This window comes from Hyperolius riggenbachi, chromosome 3 (assembly GCF_040937935.1).
Source record: "Hyperolius riggenbachi isolate aHypRig1 chromosome 3, aHypRig1.pri, whole genome shotgun sequence".
Lineage (NCBI taxonomy): Eukaryota > Metazoa > Chordata > Amphibia > Anura > Hyperoliidae > Hyperolius > Hyperolius riggenbachi.
This window is the reverse complement of record NC_090648.1, coordinates 338,605,633-338,623,613: the sequence shown is the minus strand read 5'-3', so window position 1 is coordinate 338,623,613 and position 17,981 is coordinate 338,605,633. Positions and strand designations below refer to the sequence as shown.

General features: G+C 45.6%; 1 protein-coding gene across 1 annotated transcript in view; it reads right to left on the bottom strand.

Annotated features, from left to right (window-relative positions):
• Window positions 1–17,981, bottom strand: part of APPL2 (adaptor protein, phosphotyrosine interacting with PH domain and leucine zipper 2) — an 84,247-nt gene that overhangs the window by 11,702 nt on the left and 54,564 nt on the right. Inside the window, exons 18-20 of the mRNA XM_068276909.1 lie at window positions 15,123–15,159; window positions 10,837–10,965; window positions 356–403 (exon numbers count right to left, since the gene is read on the bottom strand). Of these exons, the coding sequence (XP_068133010.1) occupies window positions 356–403; window positions 10,837–10,965; window positions 15,123–15,159 (214 nt within the window). The remainder of the gene's footprint in view (window positions 1–355; window positions 404–10,836; window positions 10,966–15,122; window positions 15,160–17,981) is intronic.

Sequence of the window (17,981 nt, the reverse complement as noted above, 5' to 3'; positions counted from 1 at the left end):
GGAATTCATTAAATGAGTATGCAGCTATTGGCAACAGCACATCTGCATCAAAAGCAACCAGCAAACAAACATGCCAGCCTAGGCAGAGGCCCCTTTTACTGAACAGAGAGGGTCCTTTCAGGATCTATGAATGTTTTGCATTGTCCCTACAAATCACTGGCCCAACAGTGTTTTGCTTTGCAAAATGCTCATTGGTGCATTTGTTTTGTGGGGCAGAAAATAAAGGTGAGGTCTGGATGTTACGCTGGATAGTGTACTAAGCATGGTAGTTGCCTATCCTGATACTGCAGCAGCTGTTCTTTCCTCATACCAGTACAACCGGGACACTAGGAAGCACTATAAGAACATTGCTCACCTTTTCTGCAGCAGCAATTTCTTTTCCCAAATTGATTGCACAGCAAATCTGTGGAGGATAAAATAAAACACCTGTGAATGGTATGTGGGGTTTCCTGTACAATTATATGTATATGCATAAACAGCTAGTCCTAACAACCTTAAATAAATTGATAATATAGTCTGGAACCCATCCACTGCTGCATCAACCATGTCCTTCATCCAGGTGGTGTTCTGGTTTACATGGATGTGATTTGCATGAAGGCAAAGGTATAACGTAGCTCAAAAATACCCTCTTTCCCTGAAAATAAGACCTAACCTGAAAAGAAACCCTAGCTGGAATTTTGAGCATGCTTGAAATATAAGCCCTACCCCAAAAATAAGCCCTAGCAGAAGTTAAAGAAGAGGAAGAGGCAGGGACACTGATCAGGCACCAGTCCTGTCATCCCAGCACAAAGCAAAGTTATCAGTTGTGTGCAGGAACAGGGCAAGTGCCTGATCAGTACATTGCTCAGGAGGAAGAGGTGGGCAGCAAGCAAGCACTGGTCCTGTCATCCCAGCACACAGCAATGTAATCAGCTGTGCAGGAATGACAGGGTACGTGCCTGACCAGTACAGTAGCAAACCTTACAAATCCAGTAACAGCACAGTACAAAGGAACAGGCAATGTTCTGCTGAGAGACACTTCCTGATAGAAATAGAATGTATCCCCTGAAAATAAGCCCTAGCACATCTTTTAGAGCAAAAATTAAATATAAGACGTTGTCTTATTTTCGAGGAAACACTGTATTAAAAAAGGAATATCTGCCAATCAATCACAAATGATTTTTGTGGGTAAATAGAGGCGCCAGCAGGATAAAACAATTATTACAAATTTTAAAATATGCTGGGAGGCAGTGGTGGACTTGCCTCCAAAGAGCAGACTAAACAACTGTCTGGCATAAATAAAACAGCCAGGGGTGCCTCTAGGCATAGGCAGTACAGGCCATTGCCTGGAGTGCCATTGGTCCTGGGGGGCACCATGTTGCTGGATTAAGCTCCGCCCCCAAAGTAAGCCCCACCCAAAATTAAGCCACACCCATGTGGGTGTTCTATTACTTGCTTCTGCTGCATCTACTTAGCGTAAGTTGCAGGCAGCTGACACTTCTGTGCCTTGTGCATCCTTCTTTCATCCTTTGTGCCATCTCTGCCTCCTTCTGTGCCTCCTTCTGTCCACCTGTGCCTCCTTATGTCTCCTTTGCCCTTATTTGTCCCCTTGCGCTACCTCTGCCCTCCTGTTCCTTTTTCAGTCCCACTCTGCCTCCTTCTGTCCTCCTGTGCCTCCTTCTGTATCCCTTTCTGCCTCCTTCTGTCTCCATGTGCCTCCTCAGTCCCCATGTGCCACCCCTGTTCCATGCGCCTTCCTCTGTCCCCCTATCACTCCTTCTGTCCCCCTTTGTGCCTCCTTCTGACCCATTGTAGAGGGTGCCAGGCCGACCAGGAGGTCATGAGTGCTGTGCAGGGGGACCGTGGTCACACCCCCACACCAGATGTTTTGTCCCCAGGTGGTGAACAGGCTTGCAGCGTCTAGTCAGTTCACTGGCCTGCAGCCCGTAAGCTCACTTCTGCAGCCTTACATTACGTGTATTTCCTGGTGAAACACTGCACGCATTGCAAATTTTCTGATGAAATACGCTGCCGCATTATGATTATTTCCTGGTGAAACGCTGCTGCATTACGACTATTTTCATGGAAGGGCGCCATGGGGGTGGGGGTGCCACAGATTTTCTCGCCTGGAGTGACAAAATGGCTAGAGGCGCCCCTGAAAACAGCTACTGTTTTTGTCCCCATCTATTGCCTGATGAAGTGGGCTTTGAACTGCGAAATGCGTTGCATCTATTGGGGTACCAATAAAGTATTTATTTATTTACGCCAGACAGTAGTCTAGTCTGCTCTTTGGAGGTAAGTCCACCACTGCCTCCCAGCATATTTAAAAAAAATGTAATAATTGTTTTATCCTGCTGGCGCCTCTGTTTACCCACAAGTTCATAAGCGTCCACCCTTGGTGGAAGGGGGACCCACCCCTATCTTTCTTCCTTTCACAGAGAGCGACATTTTAACCCTGAGTGAGGACAGGCCTAATCTCATCACCTGCATTTACAGTGGTTACCTTAGCGGTGACCCATGTTTGTGAGTATAATTGTCTTACCTTCTCATTGTACCAACGTACCCTCCGCATACTACACTATATTGGGCTCTCGGTGTCTCTTCTGAATCACAAATGATTGTTTCAAGTCAGTGTGTTAATTATGTATTAAGTTAACAATAGCAACTAAGTAAACTTCATTTGAGTGTGGGTAGGTGAATGGAAGATGAATTGCAATTCTTTTTATTGTACAGTGCTGCACTGGGTATTGTAGTATTGTAGTATACTTCCATCTTCACTTGTGTGACCAGTCTCGTCTCCTCTCCTCAGTCACACTGCAATAGGAAATCTGTGATATATATGTATAGATGTTGGTATGGACAGACAGTAGTCTTGTCAGTAGTGAGGTAATAAAACACATGAAATGACTGATCACACACTGTGGAGGAGGCTTTAAGTACAAATAACACTCAGATGAATCACTGTAAAATGTCATAGCCACCCATGGTCAAATAGAACTAGCTCCACCGCTTCAGAGTAGTTTCTCTACAAACAAGGACAGGACTCAAACTTTTCCCTACTCAGCTTAAGCTTGTAAAATACAGCAGCATGTTTGTTACATTTTTAAAGTATTTGTAGTATGAAGCAACTTTGCAGACGTGTCTGTGTGTGGAATTTCCTGAAATCCAAACAGAAGCAAGCAACAAACGGTGCTCATTAACGGTACAATTTGCGAATTACCAAATTTGGGTGGGTGGGTGGGTGGGAATGGAGTGCTATGCACATAACCCTGTCAACACAGGGTCATGTGCCGACTGTCACATGGTGATAGGAATGCAGTTTTGTACGTTGCGGTGCAATGTGATTTGGATGGAGTGTCGCACCACAACCACAATGGCCAGGTGTAAAACTGGCCTAAAGCAAACCTGTGATTTAAAGAAAAATAAAAAAAAATCCAAGCTTAGATACTGACTTCAGTAGAGGGAAGCCTCTGGTTCCACCAGAGGCTTCTCCAATCCTCCTTGGGCCCAACACTGATCACCACGGGCCTATTCCTCTTTTGCAGCTGTGCTCCCTTCATGATCCATGCATGCACAGTAGCACAGAGCGGTTTGTGCATGGAGGAAAAAGCAGTGCGCAAGCGGCACTGTGATACTGTGCCGGCGCGGCATGTCTTGCACCTGGGGAGTGCAGCCACACACTTGTCAAATAGGTCCAGAGCGTCTTGGTGCTGGAACAGCGAGCTCGAGGGGGATGGGGGGAAATGTGGATTACCCAGAGGCTTTTCTCTACTTAGGCAAGTATCTAATATTCCTCCAGATTTGCTTCAGATACAGTTCAAAGAAATGGCCAATCAGCGATAGAGATAGAGTTGGATTCTTTAACCACTTCCCGACCGCCCACTACACAGGGGCGGCGGGGAAGTGGAGCCCTGCAGGACGGCCTCACCCACAGAGGCGGCGGTCCATTTAAGGGCATGGGCGGAGCGATCGCGTCATCCGTGACGCGATCCTCCGCCGGCGCCAGTCACCGCTCGCTCGCCGCAACATCCCGCCGGCTATACGGAAGCGCCGGCGGGATGTTAACCCCGCGATCGCCGCATACAAAGTGTATAATACACTTTGTAATGTTTACAAAGTGTATTATACAGGCTGCCTCCTGCCCTGGTGGTCCCAGTGTCCGAGGGACCACCAGGGCAGGCTGCAGCCACCCTAGTCTGCACCCAAACACACTGATTTCTCCCCCCCCTGCCCCAGATCGCCCACAGCACCCATCAGACCCCCCCCCTGCCCACCCCCCAGACCCCTGTTTGCACCCAATCACCCCCCTAATCACCCATCAATCACTCCCTGTCACTATCTGTCAACGCTATTTTTTTTTTTATCCCCCCCCCTGCTCCCTGCCCCCTCCTGATCACCCCCCACCCCTCAGATTCTCCCCAGACCCCCCCCCCAGACCACCCCCCCCTGTTTACTGTATGCATCTATCCCCCTGATCACCTGTCAATCACCTGTCAATCAACTGTCAATCACCCGTCAATCACCCATCAATCACCCGTCAATCACCCCCTGTCACTGCCACCCATCAATCAGCCCCTAACCTGCCCCTTGCGGGCAATCTGATCACCCCCCCACACCAATAGATTGCCCACAGATCCGACATCAGATCACCTCCCAAATCCATTGTTTACATCTATTCTCTCCTCTAAACACCCACTAATTACCCATCAATCACCCATCAATCACCCCCTATCACCACTTGTCACTTTTACCTATCAGATCAGACCCTAATCTGCCCCTTGCGGGCACCCAATCACCCGCCCACACGCTCAGATTGCCCTCTGACCCCCCCTTATCAATTCACCAGTGCATTAATTACATCTGTTCTTCCCTGTAATAACCCACTGATCACCTGTCAATCACCTGCCAATCACCTATCACCCATCAATCACCCCCTGTCACTGCCACCCATCAATCAGCCCCTAACCTGCCCCTTGCGGGCAATCTGATCACCCACCCACACCATTAGATCGCCCGCAAACCCGCCGTCAGATTACCTCCCAAATGTATCGTTTACATCTGTTATCTTCTCTAAACACCCACTAATTACCCATCAATCACCCCCTATCACCACCTGTCACTGTTACCTATCAGATCAGACCCTAATCTGCCCCTTGCGGGCACCCAATCACCCGCCCACACGCTCAGATTGCCCTCAGACCCCCCCCCCCCTTATCAATTCGCCAGTGCATTAATTACATCTGTCCTTCCCTGTAATAACCCACTGATCACCTGTCAATCACCTGCCAATCACCTATCACCCATCAATCACCCCCTGTCACTGCCACCCAACAATCAGCCCCTAACCTGCCCCTTGCGGGCAATCTGATCACCCACCCACACCAATAGATCGCCCGCAGATCCGACATCAGATCACCACCCAAGCGCAGTGTTTCCATCTATTCTCTCCTCTAAACACCCACTAATTACCCATCAATCACCCATCAATCACTCCCTATCACCACCTGTCACTGTTACCTATCAGATCAGACCCTAATCTGCCCCTTGCGGGCACCCAATCGACCGCCTACACGCTCAGATTGCCCTCAGACCCCCCCTTATCAATTCGCCAGTGCAATATTTACATCTGTTCTCCCCTGTAATAACCCACTGATTACCTGTCAATCACCTATCAATCACCCCCTGTCACTGCCACCCATCAATCACCCCCTGTCACTGCCACCCATCAATCACCCGCTGTCACTGCCACCCATCAATCAGCCCCTAACCTGCCCCTTGCGGGCAAACTGATCACCCACCCACACCAATAGATCGCCCGCAGATCCGACATCAGATCACCACCCAAGCGCAGTGTTTCCATCTATTCTCTACCCTAAACACCCACTAATTACCCATCAATCACCCCCTGTCACTGCTACCTATCAGATTAGACCCCTATCTGCCCCTAGGGCACTCAATCACCCGCCCACACCCTCAGAATGCCCTCAGACCCCAGCCCTGATCACCTCGCCAGTGCATTGCTTGCATCCATTCCCCCCTCTAATCACACCTTGAGACACCCATCAATCACCTCCTGTCACCCCCTAGCACACCTACCCATCAGATCAGGCCCCAATTTGCCCCGTGTGGGCTCCTGATCACTCGGCCAAACCCTCAGACCCCCTTCCGATCACCTCCCCAGTGCATGGATTGCATCTATTTTCCCCTCTAACCACCCCCTGAGACACCCATCAATCACCTCCTGTCACCCCCCTAGCACTTCTATCCATCAGATCAGGCCCAATACAACCTGTCATCTAAAAGGCCACCCTGCTTATGACCGGTTCCACAAAATTCGCCCCCTCATAGACCACCTGTCATCAAAATTTGCAGATGCTTATACCCCTGAACAGTCATTTTGAGACATTTGGTTTCCAGACTACTCACGGTTTTGGGCCTGTAAAATGCCAGGGCGGTATAGGAACCCCACAAGTGACCCCATTTTAGAAAAAAAAGACACCCCAAGGTATTATGTTAGGTGTATGACGAGTTCATAAAAGATTTAATTTTTTGTCAAAAGTTAGCGGAAATTAATTTTTATTGTTTTTTTTTCACAAAGTGTCATTTTTCACTAACTTGTGACAAAAAATAAAATCTTCTATGAACTCGCCATACACCTAACGGAATACCTTGGGGTGTCTTCTTTCTAAAATGGGGTCACTTGTGGGGTTCCTATACTGCCCTGGCATTTTAGGGGCCCTAAACCGCGAGGAGTAGTCTAGAAAACAAATGCTTCAAAATGACCTGTGAATAGGACGTTGGGCCCCTTAGCGCACCTAGGCTGCAAAAAAGTGTCACACATGTGGTACCGCCGTACTCAGGAAAAGTAGTATAATGTGTTTTGGGGTGTATTTTTACACATACCCATGCTGGGTGGGAGAAATTTCTATGTAAATGGACAATTGTGTGTAAAAAAATCAAACAATTGTCATTTACAGAGATATTTCTCCCACTTAGCATGGGTATGTGTAAAAATACACCCCAAAACGCATTATACTACTTCTCCTGAGTACAGCGGTACCACATGTGTGGCACTTTTTTACACCCTAAGTACGCTAAGGGGCCCAAAGTCCAATGAGTACCTTTAGGATTTCACAGGTCATTTTGCGACATTTGGTTTCAAGACTACTCCTCACGGTTTAGGGCCCCTAAAATGCCAGGGCAGTATAGGAACCCCACAAATGACCCCATTCTAGAAAGAAGACACCCAAAGGTATTCCGTACGGAGTATGGTGAGTTCATAGAAGATTTTATTTTTTGTCACAAGTTAGCGGAAAATGACACTTTGTGAAAAAAAACTATTAAAATCAATTTCCGCTAACTTGTGACAAAAAAATAAAAACTTCTATGAACTCACCATACTCCTAACGGAATACCTTGGGGTGTCTTCTTTCTAAAATGGGGTCATTAGTGGGGTTCCTATACTGCCCTGGCATTTTAGGGGCCCTAAACCGTGAGGAGTAGTCTTGAAACAAAAATGACCTGTGAAATCCTAAAGGTACTCATTGGACTTTGGGCCCCTTAGTGCAGTTAGGGTGCAAAAAAGTGCCACACATGTGGTATCGCCGTACTCGGGAGAAGTAGTACAATGTGTTTTGGGGTGTATTTTTACACATACCCATGCTGGGTGGGAGAAATACCTCTGTAAATGACAATCTTTTGATTTTTTTACACACAATTGTCCATTTACAGAGGTATTTCTCCCACCCAGCATGGGTATGTGTAAAAATACACCCCAAAACACATTGTACTACTTCTCCCGAGTATGGCGATACCACATGTGTGGCACTTTTTTGCACCCTAACTGCGCTAAAGGGCCCAAAGTCCAATGAGTACCTTTAGGATTTCACAGGTCATTTTGAGAAATTTCGTTTCAAGACTACTCCTCACGGTTTAGGGCCCCTAAAATGCCAGGGCAGTATAGGAACCCCACAAATGACCCCATTTTAGAAAGAAGACACCCCAAGGTATTCCGTTAGTAGTATGGCGAGTTCATAGAAGATTTTATTTTTTGTCACAAGTTAGCGGAAAATGACACTTTGTGAAAAAACACAATTAAAATCAATTTCCGCTAACTTTTGACAAAAAATAAAATCTTCTATGAACTCACCATACTCCTAACGGAATACCTTGGGGTGTCTTCTTTCTAAAATGGGGTCATTTGTGGGGTTCCTATACTGCCCTGGCATTTTAGGGGCCCTAAACCGTGAGGAGTAGTCTTGAAACGAAATTTCTCAAAATGACCTGTGAAATCCTAAAGGTACTCATTGGACTTTGGGCCCCTTAGCGCAGTTAGGGTGCAAAAAAGTGCCACACATGTGGTATCGCCGTACTCAGGAGAAGTAGTATAATGTGTTTTGTGGTGTATTTTTACACATACCCATGCTGAGTGGGAGAAATATCTCTGTAAATGGACAATTGTGTGTAAAAAAAATTAACAAATTGTCATTTACAGAGATATTTCTCCCACCCAGCATGGGTATGTGTAAAAATACACCCCAAAACACATTATACTACTTCTCCTGAGTACGGCAATACCACATGTGTGGCACTTTTTTGCAGCCTAACTGCGCTAAGGGGTCCAAAGTCCAATGAGCACCTTTAGGCTTTACAGGGGTGCTTACAATTTAGCACCCCCCAAAATGTCAGGACAGTAAACACACCCCACAAATGATCCCATTTTGGAAAGTAGACCCTTCAAGGTATTCAGAGAGGGGCATGGTGAGTCCGTGGCAGATTTCATTTTTTTTTGTCGCAAGTTAGAAGAAATGGAAACTTTTTTTTTTTTTTTTTTTTTCTCACAAAGTGTCATTTTCCGCTTACTTGTGACAAAAAATAATATCTTCTATGAACTCACTATGCCTCTCAGTGAATACTTTGGGATGTCTTCTTTCCAAAATGGGGTCATTTGGGGGGTATTTATACTATCCTGGAATTCTAGCCCCTCATGAAACATGACAGGGGGTCAGAAAAGTCAGAGATGCTTGAAAATGGGAAAATTCACTTTTGGCACCATAGTTTGTAAACGCTATAACTTTTACCCAAACCAATAAATATACACTGAATGGGTTTTTTTTTATCAAAAACATGTTTGTCCACATTTTTCGCGCTGCATGTATACAGAAATTTTACTTTATTTGAAAAATGTCAGCACAGAAAGTTAAAAAAATCATTTTTTTGCCAAAATTCATGTCTTTTTTGATGAATATAATAAAAAGTAAAAATCGCAGGAGCAATCAAATAGCATCAAAAGAAAGCTTTATTAGTGACAAGAAAAGGAGCCAAAATTCATTTAGGTGGTAGGTTGTATGAGCGAGCAATAAACCGTGAAAGCTGCAGTGGTCTGAATGGAAAAAAAGTGGCCGGTCCTTAAGGGGTAGAAAGCCCTAGGTCCTCAAGTGGTTAATGTATTGGATCGATTAAATACGATCTTTTAATTTAAATGATTATTGAAAATACGATTGTTCGCTAACAATTGCACTGTTAATGAGCACATTGAACCTCTCAGCAGATGGAGAAGGCAAGTGGGGTCAGGTGACCCCAGGCAAACAGATATAGCACAAAGTGGGGCAGTATGAAAACCAGTCAAACTGAAAATCATGGCAAAACTGTGATTTTGCTGTGTTTTCGATTGTCGTTAAGGAAATCACTCCCTGAAACACAATCACAGCAAAATTGCAACAATTTTGCCATGATTTTCAGTGTGAAACACAGTTCTAAGCAATCTGAATAAAATTGGGTATCTATATACGAAAAAAAAAAAAAAACAGTGAGTCTTCAAGGGAATTAAAAAAAAAAAACCTCTAGCTCTGTCAGTAGTAAGCTCTGCCCGAGTAGTAGCTCTGCCCGATTCCTCCCATGCTGCATGAGGCACTTTTTCTACAGCACATGACAGACAGCAAAAGAGGGGGGAAAAAATCCCCTTACCCTGATTTTTTTTTTCTTTTTCCCCTATAACACACTCTTTTCCTCTCATCTCAGTTCCTCTTTAACAAGGATGTTTGAGGTGAAAAAGGAGAGACCAGGGTTGACATGTACAAGTAAAGTTGCAATATACACATTGCTTCACTTCAATCATTTTAACTTCATGTAACCTCCTATCACCCAGTTCTCCAAACACATGTGCATCTTAGGATTGTCTGGTTTGTGGCAGGTGCACTTTAACCACTTGATGACCGCAGTGTTAAACCCCCTAAAGACCAGGCACGTTTTTTCACTACTGGGCTGTGCAGGCTTTTCAGCCTCCTGCACAGCCCAGGTAAGGAATATGGCGATCGGACTCACCTCGTATTTTTGTTCTTAAGGGGACATGCTGCCGGAGGGGTCCGATCGCCACTGTCACTGCTCTCAGCCTCTCATAGGCATCAGCCTATGAGAGGACGGCGATCCCCGGCCAATCAGAGGCCGGGGATCGCCGATCTCATACAGTGCGTCGGCCCCCAGCAGCACTGTACGCATGTAAACAAAGGGGAATTCTTTCCCCTTTTGTTTACAAGCAGCCTGCTAGCCACGATCGGCAGCTAGCAGGCTAATCACGGAACTCTGTTCCATGAAGTGGCAGGGAACGATCGCGCATGCGTGCGGCCGTTCCCTGGGAAACTGCAGCCCCAGGACTTGACGCCAATTGGCGTTAAGCGGTCCTGGGGCTGCCGCCGCGGTCACGCCCATTGGCGTGAGGTGGTCTTAAAGTAGTTAAAAACTTTTTTTCCCCTAGAGTTTCCTTTATACGCAACAGCCAATATTAATACAAAGGGCAGATTATGGCAAATTTGAGGCACACCAACACTGTGATAAAACAGGACAGTAACTTAATCAGACCTTTTCCCCTTCTGTGTTGCTCTCCAGGATGTAGGCACTCAGCGACTCCTCAGGGGTGGAAACTACAAATCCCACAAGTCTCTTGTTCTCTTGATGCGCAGCAAACTGGGTGATGGTATCGAGGTCAAACTAAAAAAAACAAACATATCAACTAGAACTTGATTTGTGAACAAAATGAACTGACTTCTGTAATGCAGCATGAGATTTAAAAATAAATCTGCACACACCAAAATGGTTTATGTGAACGTATTACTGCACCTTTTATAGAAACCCAATATAAAAAATGATATTATTTTGGGGCAAAAGCACAAAGGATAATGATACAGGCAATGGAGTAGGAACACAGATTTCTAGACTGCCTGAGACAGGTGATTGGGTGGCAGGTTCCACATACTCTGTAAAGTTGCCTCTTGGATGAATTACATAAATCAACAGGACAAGGCCATAAGCAGTCTTTTCTGCTTTAGTATTACTGCAGTGATGTGAAAGCTTGCCAGAACCCACAAGGTTAATATTCAGATTGGTAGTGACAACAGGATTATTTGGATAAACAAAGCACCAACAGATTTCACAGCACTTCCTATTCAAATAAAGCACTGAGCTGCATTATTATTTTACAAGCTAGCAAATATGATATTCTACACTGCTGAGCATTTGTTGCTGTAAGCTGAAGCCACAACAGCAGGCTGCTAATAATAATCTGAAAAGGCTGCCTTCTGCTAAGGATTGCTTAAAGAGACTCCGTAACAAAAATTGCATCCTGTTTTTTATCATCCTACGAGTTCCAAAAGCTATTCTAATGTGTTCTGGCTAACTGCAGCACTTTCTACTATCACAGTCTCTGTAATAAATCAATGTATCTTTCCCCTGTCAGACTTGTCGGCCTGTGTCTGGAAGGCTGCCAAGTTTTTCAGTGTTGTGGTTCTGCTATGAACTCCCCCTACCAGGCCCCTCTCTGCACACTGCCTGTTTATTATTTAGATTAGGGCAGCTTCTCTCTTCTCTCTTATCTTTTACAAGCTGGATAAATCGTCCTCTGAACTGGCTGGGCTTTCACATACTGAAGAATTACAGACAAGGGCAAAGCTGTTTGCAGGAAGAAACGAGCAGCCTGAAACTTCAGTGCATGAGAACAGGGGGAAAGAAACACACAAATGATCTCTTGAGATTCAAAAGGAAGGCTGTATACAGCCTGATTGTGTATGGATGTATTTTCTATGTGTGGACATACTGTACATCAACCTACTTCCTGTTTTGGTGGCCATTTTGTTTGTTTATAAACAAACTTTTTAAAACTGTTTTTAACCACTTTTAATGCGGCGAGGAGCGGCGAAATTGTGTCAGAGGGTAATAAGAGATGTCCCCTAACGCACTGGTAGGTTTACTTTTGTGCGATTTTAACAATACAGATTCTCTTTAAGGCCTCTTTCACATGATCACAAACAGATTTTGTGCACGTGTTAATGACCTGCAGCGCGACGTCGGAAAGTTGCGCTGCGATGCTGATTAGCGACGGTAGTTCTAATTCACCCGACGGGAAACCGACAGCGCTGGACGTTATGAAGCACCCAGATGCATTACAATGTAATGCTCTGGAACGCTTCGTCTAATGTGAAAGTTAACATGAAAGTCAAATAGATTTTCAAGTTACCTTTCTAAACACAATCTCGGAATGGTCCGTCAAAACGCACAGATCAGCTCCTAGTGTGAAAGAGCCCTTAGAGATTCCAACAACTTTACTAACTAAAAAATAAATACATAAACATCGAACATAGTGTCCAAGCGTGGCAAATTTAGATTTGCATTGAATGCAATTATGAGAGGTCTTAAAGTGTACCTGAGATGGCAAAAATAAAAAAAATTATACATACCTGCGGCTTTCTCCAGCCACGCCTTCCTCCTCCGCCTCCTGGATACTCCAATAGAAGCCCCAGTAATTCGTCCAGTCGCACACAGTGCAGACACGCACTCTCCCATCACACTCCTGCGGCCAGGAGCGTTTTGTGCCTGCGCAGTACGCTCCTAATGACAGAAGTGCGATGGGGCCCTGTTTCGCGGACCTACCGGGGAGTCTAGAGAGGATCCAGGAGGCAGAGGTCGACAGCGAGGGACCGGTTAGCCTGAAAGAGCCTGGACGAAGCCCCAGGTATGTCATGTAGTTACCATATTTATTTCTTTTTAAACAATACCTGTTCCCTGACATCTTGGTGATCTTTCTGATCATAACTGTCGGAATCACACACCTGAAACAAGCATGTGGCAAATGCAGTCAAACTTGAATACACAGGTGTCATGGGTACTCCTGATGAAGGTCATAAGACCGTAACATGTAGTGTGCTCTGTCAATACAAGCCATTTGCATTTCAAGCCTCCAGTGTACACTCTTTTTCCTTTGGGAGTTTAAACTTCAGTCAATCTGATCTGCATGCTTGTTCAGGGTTGATTAGAGGCAGAGGATCAGCAGGACAGCCAGGCAATTTGCATTGTTTAAAGGGAAACTAATATGCCAGCCTTCATATCCCTCAGGTCAGTTGTCCTTTACAGAACATCTGCAACAACAAAAAGTACCTTAGAGGGGGGAAGCCTCTGCATCCTAATGAGGCTTTCCCCATCCTCAGTAACCCCCTTCCAGTGCTGCCAGCCCTCAAAAATCCGCCAACAAGCTTTTGCGCATGTGTAGTAGTCATTCGCCTCCACAACCATAACAATCCTGTGACCAGGCTTGCGAAGGTGCACTTGCGGCTTTTTGTTCAGGCTCCGGTGGAAATAACCAAGCCCAATCGGATTCACTCTACTGCGCAGGTTCGAGATGCCTGCGCACTACAGGGGATCTGATCGGGCTCGGGCTATTTCCCCCAGAGCCCATCAGAAAACCAATACTGCGGGCATGTCACAGGATTGTTTTGGTCCTGGATGGTTCGGGGTCCCAGCGCAGGATCGAGAGGACGAAGAAGCCTCTTTAGGATCCAGAAGCCTCCCCTTCCTGAGGTATTCGGCAGTAGGAGAGGGAATTCGTCTTAGGCTGTGTGTGGGTGGGGGGGGGTGTTATTTTTAGGCATTAGGTTGGAGGGGTTATTGTGTGTGTGTGTGTGTGTGTGTGTGTGTGTGTGTGTGTGTGTGTGTGTGTGTGTGTGTGTGTGTGTGTGTGTGTGTGTGTGTGTGTGTGTGTGTGTGTGTGTGTGTGTGTGTGTGTGTGTGTGTGTGTGTGTGTGTGTGTGTGTGTGTGTGTGTTAGTTTTAGGCACTAGGAGGGGAGATTAGTTTTAGGCATTAGGTGGGGATGGGGGTTAGAGTTTGGCACTAGGGAAAGGGTTCAAGTGAGAATGGGCAGTAGGATTGCTAAAACTAATTTAAAATATCAGCAACTCCTGTGTGCCCCAATCAGCCGCGGGGCTTTATGTATGATCGGCCAGCCCCTCCTGCCCTATTTCTATCATTCACCTGGGAACCCATCATACTGTATTTCTACCTGAAACAGGACTGACGCTACCATAGAGGCAAAGGGGGCAATTGCCCCAGGGCTCCAAAATGCTGCTGGGCTCCCAAGGTCCCCCCGAGGTCACTGAACTGATTTGTTGGAATAGTAACTTGCCTATCCCGTGGCGCACTGCGCCATGTCTTCATCCCTGCCTCTTCTCCATGACCAGTCATTACGCAATAACAAGCACAGAGTTGTGGAGAAGAGGCAGCGAGCAGGGATGAAGGCAGGGAGCATGGATGGAGCAGCATGCTGGGATAGGCAAGTTGCTATTATGCTAAAAACAGTGCATGGGCCCTGGGGAACACTAAATTTGAAGGGGGAGATCTGGGGGGCACTGCAGCTGGCTCAGGTGCCCTGGGGGATGAATATGCTGGGGGAGTGGGCAGGAGGGCCACCAAATTAATTTTGTGTGGCCCCAGCAGGCCTGCATATACTCCTATGTACCTCCCCAGCAAGTATCAAACATACAGTGCAGCTGAATGGTGGGCCATGAAATAGCGAAGGATGCCAGAAGACTAGGCAACAGGATTAGTGTTATTCAGGGGGCATTTGGAATGGCAATTATAGCGGTGAAAAGATAACTAGGGTACTTTATTTTAAAAATTGTAAAGACAGATTGTAATTTGCATGACCAGCAGTTTTGTTGTAAAAAGGTTAGATTATTATGGGTCATAACAGGCCCCATTAGACAGTGTTTTCCTTGACTGACAATTGATAGTGAAAAGCAACTGATACAGGTTTTTACTATTCTGCGACTCCCCAAAAATCAAATCAATGATACAACAAATCAATGATATAACACTCACACATATTCTTGTAACTTGTGTTTGTGGGTCTATCAATCTGAAAAACAAGAGAGTTGAAACAGATCATTAAAAAATAGGTATGATTGCTACTGCCAAGGCTAAACATATTGTATGTGAGAAAGCAGAGTCATTTTCAGCGCTCTGAAGGACAAATACCACAGACATATGCTCAATGTTGTGTTTTTACTCTGTGCTGTACAAAGGACATTGTTGTACAAACAGTAATAAAGTACAGCAGTCCTTCACACAGAGATTACCTTGCAGCACGTCATGTAGTCAGATTGATGGTAATAACTGCTTTCTGGCCTTCCTAAGCAATTTATCACTTACTGTTTACGTCTGCGTAAAAACCGCTAATTTCATATAATATATACAATTTTCTATGTGCAAGAAACAGTATGGGTCACTAGTAAACACCAGCCTTATAGCTTGTCTAAGTCAGTGCCTGACATCCAAGAGAAAAGTTATCTGTAACGTAAAAAAAAAAAAAAGCATGCAAAGGAAAGGAACAGGCATAGCTCCCAATTCTCCGTTTCAGAGGGACAGTCCCTCTTTAGGAGCCATGTTCCTCTTTCTCCCTCATTTGTCCCTCTTTCATATATAGCGCCAACATATTACGCAGCGCTGTAGAGTATATTGTATTGCCACTAACTGTCCCTCAGAGGAGCTCACAATCTAGACCCTACCATAGTCCTATATCTATGTATCGTGTAGTACATGTATCATAGTCTATGGCAGGGGAGCCCACACTTTTGCGGCTCGCGAGCTACTTTAAAATTTGCCGAGTCCAGGAGATCTACTAACATTTAGGTAGCTAGGTATACAGGTCTTCAGTATAGGTGCCTGAAGTATAGATAGCTAGGTATAGGGGGCCTTCAGTATAGGTAGCCAGGTATAGTATAGTTAGGTATAGGTGCCTTCAGTATAGATAGTTAGGTGTAGTAGGGGCCTTCAGTATAGGAAGCCAGGTATAGTATAGTTAGCTATCTGTACTGAAGGCACCTATACCTAACTATACTATACCTGGCTTCCTATACTGAAGGCCCCTACTACGCCTAACTATCTGTACTGAAGGCACCTATACCTAAGTGTAGTAGGGACCTTCAGTTTAGGAAGCCAGGTATAATGTAGTTAGGTATAGGTGCCTTCAGTACAGATAGCTAGGTGTAGGGGCCTTCAGTATAGTTAGCCAGGTATAGTGTAGTTAGGCGTAGGTGCCTTCAGTATAGTTATCCAGGTATAGTGGAGTTAGGTGTAGTTGCCTTCAGTATAGTTAGCCAGGTATAGTGGAGTTAGGTGTAGGTGCCTTCAGTATAGTTAGCCAGGTATAGTGTAGTTAGGTGTAGGTGCCTTCAGTATAGTTAGCCAGGTATAGTGTAGTTAGGCATAGGTGCCTTCAGCATAGTTAGCCAGGTATAGTGTAGTTAGGCGTGGGTGTCTTCAGTATAGTTAGCCAGATATAGAATAGTTAGGTGTAGGTGCCACTTACCTCCCTCCAGTTCCAGCGGCGGTGTCTTGGGCTCCTCCTGGTCTCCCCTCCTTCAGCCGCGCTGGCTGGACTGCAGATGGGCACCGACTCCGGCGAGCGAAGGGGGCGGCCGGCAGCATGTGTTGATGCATTGTGCCCAGCGCCGCCCCCAGCTATGATGTTGCGGCGTCCTTCTCTCCCGCTGTACCACCTCTCTCCTCTCCGCCTCTTATGATTGGCCGGCAGCAGAATCTGACAGCTGCCGGCCGCAAAATTTAACATGGCGCAGCCGTTTAGGCGGTCGCGATTTACCGGTAGATTGCGATTGACCTATTGGGCACCCCTGGTCTAGGGCCAATTTAGGGGGAAGCCAATTAACTTATCTGTATGTTTTTGGGGTGTGGGAGGAAACCCACGCAGACACATACAAACTCCTTGCAGATGTTGACATGGCTGGGATTCGAACCGGCGACCCAGCTCATGTAAAGTTCTATGTAAATATATGTATTTTTCTACTGAAAATGTATTTGACTCCAAACTTTATTCCCATCCTTTCATTTGAGATATTTCTTATTTTCAAATGTTGATATGAAGGTAATGGACCAGGATAGAGAGGACAAAAGTGCATTAAAATTATAACACAATATATTTTTCTTATGAATGCTTTATGGTATGTGTAACTAGGTAGGGGTGTGTCAGTGGGCGTGATCAGGTGTGTGGCAGGGGCGTGGCTTAAGTGTCCCTCTTTCTTATTTCAAAAAGTTGGGAGGTATGAACAGGCATTACATGGTGTATATAGCTAGGAGGAGCAAGTAGCCCAAACATCAAGGGAAGAATAATATTGCTACCTTCATCAAAAAAGTTATTTATGGGTCATCAGTGCAGACCCGGATTCAATGAATCTATAGCTTGCTTTTGTTGACAGCGGAGCCACTGGGAGAGTGGATGGATAGGTTAAAGCTTTAAATTAGAACTACAGCTCTGCTATAAGACACTAAAACAGTGTTAGGCCTAGTTCACACTACAAAGTGCTTAGCGACTGCGATCTTGCAAAGCGACTTTCAGATCGATTTTTAAAGGAATGTGCTCCCGATTTTTAAAGGAATGTGCTTTTTAGTACATTCCTTTAAGAAAAACGCTCTAAGAATATTACAGGCAGCACGTTTTTGATTTTCTCAAATTTGAAACCCTGCCGTGAGAACACCCTCATAAGGTGAAATATGGATATGGAGGCTGCCATATTTATTTCCATCTAAGCAATGCCAGTTGTCAGACCCTCCTGCTGATCCTCTGCCTCTAATACTATTAGCCATAGCCCCTGAACAAGCATGCAGCAGATCAGGTGTTTCAGACTTTAACTGCTTGCCGACCGCGTCACGCCAATGGGCGTG